Raw genomic sequence first — 7,923 nt, forward strand, 5'->3', positions numbered from 1 at the left:
ACCTTATCTAGTAAATGCCGGTATCGCTTATTGTGAAAAGCCGGTACTGCTGTGGACGGAACCTTATCTAGCAAATGCCGGTATCGCTTATTGTGAAAAGCCGGTACTGCTGTGGACGGAACCTTATCTAGCAAATGCCGGTATCGCTTATTGTGCAAAGCCGGGACCGCTGTGGCCGGGACCTTATCTAGTAAATGCCGGTATCGCTTATTGTGAAAAGCCGGTACTGCTGTGGCCGGGACCTTATCTAGTAAATGCCGGTATCGCTTATTGTGAAAAGCCGGTACTGCTGTGGCCGGGACATAATAAAGCAATTTGGTATCATGCGCTATTCCAAATTATGGATCCTGTAACAGTTTATATAAATGATAAATAAAGAAGCATCGATAGAGCGTACTATTTTGACCGCTTTACCGTGTAAAGATTTGTAGTCAGGATCTTCTATGCCTACTATGAACGTAGGCCCTGAAGGGCCCACGTTCAAAAACGATAGATTTGAAATGACGAAACAGTACATCAAATAGCTTATCAAGCAGGACTGGTATTCACTTAACATATTATAGTCATAAGCAATCTTATTTAAGTGTTTTAAACTCAGTATCTCACTGTTAATATGATACAGATATCTTCATAATATCTGAGTATTTCAGTTTCTGTATTATTTAAGCATGTTTAGTCATTACCTAACTAAAGTCACTTTTCTTCTTTCATGCGTCATGTTATAAAAAAATTATATTATTATTTCTAAAATGCATTTTTTCGTTGACGCTATTGAAAAACACAAACAAAAAACGTAATAATACTAATAATTAGTGCAAACATAGATACATAAAATACAAATATTTGTAAACATAAATTAAAGTGTGTACGGAATGTGTCCCACCAAGGGTTAATTAACAAGGTGGGAAAGGACAATGTAGCATGCAACGGATGGGCGCGGGCAGACGTCTATCACCTGTTGATGTCTAACTAGTTATTGTTACGTAGTTTCTTTTATGCTACTAATTCAGTTATCAAATGTATAAAAACAATGCACAAACATAAATATAGCTTATTTGATATCGACATATATTTGATACACAATCCAATTCATATTTCCATTTAATAAATTCAGATTACAAATTAATGTTAACAGAAGCAAAGAAAAAAATCGATTGTCGTATTTTCAATCTCACATCATGTTCAACATGATATTTGCAAGTACATTTAGTTACGAGTTATGTTAGTTCTGACAAATGCACGGGAATCCAAGCATTGGTCATATAAGATATGACAAGATACGATAAGATAAATTTTATTTCGTTTCATGGTACATGTTATATGACATGTTAATCACAGTTTACATAATGCAGAAAATAAATTGAAACAATAAGGCAACATATTGAGTAAATGTAAATAAGGCTTCATTTTGATTTTTTTTAACACAAATAACATAAGCTCATTAGGAAAATTAATAGACATGTTTCCCATTTCCTTTGTATGCCTTTCTAAATTGTGTTTTCAATTGTTGTGATAAGTGACAATTATGAAATACCATAAACTAAACTGCTACTTAAATATCCAGAATTGATAACAAACAAATGGGAATCATGTTTATAATCAACCACAAATTAGTATTTATAAAACTATTAACAGGAGACAACAGCAAAAGGAAGGAATTCACTCATCAATTGACAATCATTATTAAGTCACTACTGATAAAAGGATTATAGGAGGAAAACGCTTCTTACCAAAACCATCAAAGAAAATGGATTGTGAGGCTTAAACGATATTAGAGAAGTTTTCGTGTATTCGGATTTTCAGGTAGTGAAATGTTTTCATTACTTCATTCATTTATTCATTGAGACAAAAATGTGCCCCACTTAGTTAGTGTTTTGTTAGTCAATGAAAGTTTTGTTGTATTGCAATAGCTTAAACAGTTACCGTTAGTTAAAAAATAACACTAGAGGTATTAACAATACTCATATTAATAGTAAAAGCTCAGCAGAACTCTTTCAAAGAATATAGAGCTCAATCCCTTGTTTTAAAACAACATACAGATAAAAGTGCAAGTGATTGCTCATACTCTTTGTCAATCTTGTTATCACTGATAGTTTGTACTACTATTACTCGTCCTACTTTGGGCATCACTACTTTGGACAACAGATGTTAAACATTAGAGGTATACAGTGGCGTAGCTACATATATCCCTTGTAGGCCTGGGCCTAAAACTGAAAAAATGACAAAACTTCAATAACCCCAAATTGCAATAAAAACTTGTTTTTGAGTTGTATACAACGTTATCATAACAAAAGCAAGTCTGGTGTTTATTTAAACTATGTGATGGGCGTATTGCTTGATTTTATTTTAATCATTACATATATATTTATGTTTGTGTAATGTGCATATAAAATAGATGTGTGCCTTTTGTTTTTCTCTTGGAATGCTTCCAAATTGCACTTTTTTGCTTCTCATTCAGAAAAGAATCGTTGGGGTTGTGTATTCCCAAACTCACATACAACCATCGGGCCTACAGATTTGTTTAGGCCTAGCTACGCCCCTGATATATATATCCACGCCCTTGTTTTTACAATAACCTTTAATGTTTTTTTGTTTGCATGGCCTTTTGTGTAAACAATGTTAAATGTAACGGTTAAAAATATAGATACTGGAATGAAAGTTCAGCCATGTTTTCATTTCTTTGCACGTACTTTTAAGATTCCGGTGACGTGCACGGGTTGAAAGACAAAAAAGGAAAGCTTCTGCGATCAGCAGTTTGTGATGGCACAGCCGAACCGCAAAAAGCCTTTTTATTTAATTTGCGAGATCAGTCAGAGCACAAAACCACCCAGGTGGTGATTTTGCTAAAAGAAAAAGCCAATTTTTAAGGTATGTTTACATAGAAACTACTAAGAAGTAAACTTCGAAGGATTAATGTTTATGCTGCATTAAATTTATTTAGATGTAAATATAACATATTGTATAATTGAATTGTATATAAACATTAATCTATTTTATAAAGGCTGAATATGTACCGGTACATGTTTGTGTTGAATACATTTGTATTCTTATTAATTGAATTACATAGGCTGCAGGACTGAGCCCATGGATAAGAGGCTTATCGCCAAAATTTACGAGTTATTCAGAGAAGGTGCAGACACTGCACAATGACATCTACAGGAATACACAAAGACACTGTGTCCCCCTGGAACAAGCAGATGTATATCAAACCCTTGTTTATACAAGTTTTTAATCAAAGCTATTAACAACTTGATATAAGTACATGGCGTTTTAAATGTGTTAATATCTTGAATTTTCATGTATGTGTATGTTATATAATTCGTCCATTGTATGTTATATAAGTCCATTGTATGTTATATAATTCGTCCATTGTATGTTATATAATTCGTTCGTTGTATGTTATATAATTCGTTCGTTGTATGTTATATAATTTGACGATTGACAGTATGCCTAATAATGAATTAATGCGTTCCTTTATAGTATGATGGTTAACTTTTAATGTCTTCATAATATCATTTCATTCCACTATGAACACATCATAATCCACCTTTTTAGCTTTGTACGTTTCAATGAACTGTTTATACTGGTCTTTATCAAATTTTGTCTGTTGAACTGCGGGAACTTCCTCCATCTTGTTTATCCATGACGTCACTGCCGGGTACCTGTCAGGAGATAGTTCTAGTTCTGGGTTATTTAAGGAGTAAGCCAGAAGAGGTAAAATCACAATGTGCGGCCAGGTGTTAAAATCCACCATCATCGGCTTGTCACCTGTAAAATAACAGTTAGTTTAATCACAAATATACTGAATAGTTGTAGGCTATATAAACGATCTTACTTTACCGTTGTTAATGTTGTCTGTCTATAATATCAAAGTAGATGGAAAATAATGAGCTACTGTTCTTTTTTCTGCCTCATTGTAGAAGAATTTTAAGTATCCGTTTCACAATTAAGCATGCATATGTCTTCTTATGAAACTAATATGCCATTTAATTCAAAATTAAATGAAACTGGTAATAGTTTGTCAATGGCTCGCTTTCGTAAACTCGTTTCATTTGTTTTATTAATAGGCAGCTCATTTACGATACTGTATCTTAAAAGAATAATTGAATGAATTGTATATAACACTTCAAAATACCTCCAAGGAAAGGAGTCCCTCGCTTCTTAATGTCAAGTTCGAACTCATCTAAGGCGGCAAACATATTCTCGTTGGCTTCTTTGTCCCCAGCAAAGGTAAAAAATACCTTGTGGAAAGCACCACTGAACTGGAATTAATAATGAAAATATAAAGCAAGTAAAAAGCAAGTTTCATTGAAATCTTTACAATAATGAGCTAGAGTCTGTGGAGCTATACTGTACATAAAAACTTATTTCTTCAGATTTGAATAATACTCCCACTTAAATACTATGAATGTTTTCAATTTACATTATATTTATTAACATTTACTTTCGAGTAGTCCTTTGTATAGTTAAATTTTGATGTTCACGTTTCAACCCACAAGGAATTATGATGTCATTGTTTATTTCAATATTGCGCTCCAATTGGATCAGGAGATACCGCTAATTTCTATTCTTAGTGAATGATTATTTAACTGTAAAATAAAAAGTGATGATCGCATTTTTTTCAATTCGTTTATGCAGTATGAACGCAGTTGGGCAAGCGAGCAAATTGCCAAGAAGCGCTAGCGCTTTATGGAAATTGCCCGCGTGCGATTCTAAATTATTCGACATTCAAATTGTCATGTTTTTATATAGAACAATTTGATATTACTTAGGCAGTACGCGCCCTTCGTTTTCGACAAATGCTTAAATTAAACAAATTAAAAGGTACACACCTTCCCATATTTTTCCAATAACATCCGGTCACGTGCCAGCTGGTAAGGGTCATCTGGGTTCAGTTTAGTTTCAGGATACATGGCGTCAAGATAATCGTTGACGATGAGCGAGTCAAAAACGATCCTGTCGTCAAGTTGGATGGTTGGAACTTTGCCAAGGGGAGTAATTTTCTCCAAGAACCATTCAGGTTTGTCTTGTAGATGAATATTTACAATTTCATGACTGAAACATAACATTATGCTAGTTATACATCTAAACACATGTATAAAAGGGCTGATTTTCAGAGGGCCGTTTCAATAAAGAATTAAGGGGTAAATTGAAATTATCTGAGCATCATGGTTTCAGTATTTTGCTTCATATTTCAATATTTCACCTTATCTTCCATTCCTTAAATAAACTGCCAGTCGGCAATTGCGATTATCATCTGGTGAACGCAACATCTTCGGATATATTCGGATCGTGAGTTATTAAATAACAACTTGAATGCAAATTGAAAATGATTTATCTTGTTATTGTTTGTTCGACCAACACCCGATAATAGTATCAATCCCTCAATTCATTCCTTAAGTGAATTTAACCTCAACCAATAATGTGACTAAAGACAAAGTTCAGGAAATAAAACAAATTAAAGTGTTTGTTGTGACGTTTATACAGTTTTTTTAAAGAGTATTGATGATGTAAATTCCTTTATTAAACGTCACCCAGGGGTACCTTGTCAACATTGGGAATTATGCATGATCTTAAGGATGTTCCCCTAGGTAATAGAAAATGGAATCGCGAGAAAGCATGCAAATATACGTAGTTAAGATTTTGACTATTTCTTGTATATGGTGCTGTGGCAACAACATAAAAACAATGGAAACTGTGTGTTAAGTTGTTTTACAAGGTATTACTCACTCGATACCCTTGTGTAGCAGCACCATCCTTGTTCTGTGGGCGTAGGGACAGGACTGCATGCTGTACAGTCGCAACTTTCCCGGTGTGGGCTCGGGATACGTACTCCCTGATACAAACAAATTTGTTTTAATTACTTGTGTAGAAAGGCCCCGATGAGCATTTTACCCGATCTCAAAGTGTTCTACAACAATTTCATATATTGCCCTACCTTTGCTGGTTTTCTTTCGTGTATAACACGCCACGGGGTTTATTGTTGAATCTTTGACTACTGGGCCTTTCCCTGTAGCTTTCTTTATATGACTAGCGTGTGTTGTAAAGCCATAAATGTGAATGTGGTATCAAGGTTGCTGTAGACTCTTTGGATCAATATACTTTAAACATTTAAGTGTGGAGCAATTGTATGTGGATCATTTGTTGCACATTGTTGGTTGTAATTCGTTTGTTTGTCACCGCTATCTTCTATATTCTGGACTCCCCTTACTCGTCCCTTCACAGAGAGAGAGAGAGACAGAGAGAGAGAGAGGAGAGAGAGAGAGAGAGAGAGAGAGAGAGAGAGAAAACAAGCGTCCGAACCGGATTTCTCCCTTATTTGTTAGATTGACCAACTAGTTCCTCCTTATCAATTGTTGCCTCTATCTTTGTAATTTCAATGTTCTGATTTAACAACTAAAATTCATTTCATTTAGTTTTGAGGGGGTGTTTCAGTTATTAACACTGGATTAAAACTGTTTCACATACTTACACTTACTTGCTTGATGATTACTTAATGGGGTGGTATTCATAACTTCTTAAGCCATTTCTTAACTTAAGTCACTTTCCTACTTTTAGACCTTTTTAGTTATATGAAATAAAAAATAAGGACTTTCCAAAATACATTATTTTATTGACCTTATTGGAAAAAATACGTTAATGTTAAAACACTTATTCATTTCTTTAAATTTCACTATGAAAAGTTTAAGAAACTTACTTAAGTCAGCAAATTACATAAAAAGTTTTATGAATACCGCCCCTGGATCCACAAACAAACCTTACTCCATCCCCGGACATAACATTTTAATTTAAACTCGAAGTTAAGTTTATGGGCAACTCATTTGTCTTTGTATTGTTTTGTTTTGATTTCCTTAAATAATTACTAGTATTTACAAAGATTTATAAGTAATAGATAAGTTAAAATTAAGCCGGTGTAACTATAAATATGACTTACCAGATCGAAAATGTTTCAATGTCAAAGGCATGTTGTTGATTCTTTCAGAATAGTGCACGATATATAACTGTATGCCAACACCAGACGATCCGAAATAATCCGACTTTTACCACTAACCAATGTAGATAAATACAAACCAATGCATATAAATCTAGAACATACCAAAAAATACGGGTCAAAAGATAATGAACAGTGCATATATCAATGACCCGGTTAACATTTATCTATAAACATGCAAAACTTTCGGATCAAAACGACTTAAAGGGGAACCATCTCGGTTGATGTTTTAAATGCAATGCATTTAACAGTGGCGTAAGGTACATATAGGCCTTGTAGGCCCGGGCCTACAACTTTGTTTGAAAATGATAAATTTGAATAACCCCAAAATGCAATAAAAACTTAAGCAATTTGAACAATTCAAAAGTCTGCTTTATTTTAACGAAAGCAAGTTTGGTGTTTATTTAAACTATGTGCAGAGTGTATTGCTTGGTTTTATTGTAATCATTGCAAGTATTTCTGAGTGTGTGAAATGTGCATATAAAAGTCCTCAAACTCACATGGAATCATCGGGACTACACGTTTTTTTGCCCTAGCTACGCAGCTGCATTATTACATACAACTCATTTGATTGTAATGATCAAATCAAAAAGGCATAATAACGATATTTTGGCGTTTCTTTACCTGGGAAATGTGTGGCCATGTGGCTAATAATTGAAAAAAAATGTTATTTCTTATATGTACATAAATCATATTTTTTGTAGTTTTGATCGTTTAGGTCAAATGAGTTATGTATCCTCTTTAAGAATTCAATTCCACCAGGACAACTAACCAGCTTAAAAGAACATGTTCAATATTGTATTTTTAGTAATGTCAAACTTCTTAATTTTATAGTTTGGCCAGTTTATACGTGTATATATACTAATAAAGATGATAAATTACCGGTTAATAAGGACACTTTCTCGAAGAACGCGTTTAAACGACAAACTGCG

The 7,923-nt window shown here is 33.8% G+C and overlaps 1 protein-coding gene across 1 annotated transcript; it reads right to left on the minus strand.

Moving 5' to 3' along the window:
• Positions 1 to 1,379: 1,379 nt before the first annotated feature.
• On the minus strand, positions 1,380 to 7,039 carry LOC128243928 (glutathione S-transferase omega-1-like). The gene is made up of 5 exons (XM_052961939.1): positions 6,935 to 7,039; positions 5,731 to 5,836; positions 4,833 to 5,055; positions 4,136 to 4,262; positions 1,380 to 3,768 (listed from the first exon to the last, which is right to left on the minus strand). Exons 1-5 carry the CDS (start codon positions 6,963 to 6,965, stop codon positions 3,518 to 3,520), a joined length of 738 nt encoding a protein of 245 aa, XP_052817899.1. The 5' UTR covers positions 6,966 to 7,039; the 3' UTR covers positions 1,380 to 3,517.
• Positions 7,040 to 7,923: the final 884 nt, after the last annotated feature.

This window comes from Mya arenaria, chromosome 8, assembly GCF_026914265.1.
Source record: "Mya arenaria isolate MELC-2E11 chromosome 8, ASM2691426v1".
Lineage (NCBI taxonomy): Eukaryota > Metazoa > Mollusca > Bivalvia > Myida > Myidae > Mya > Mya arenaria.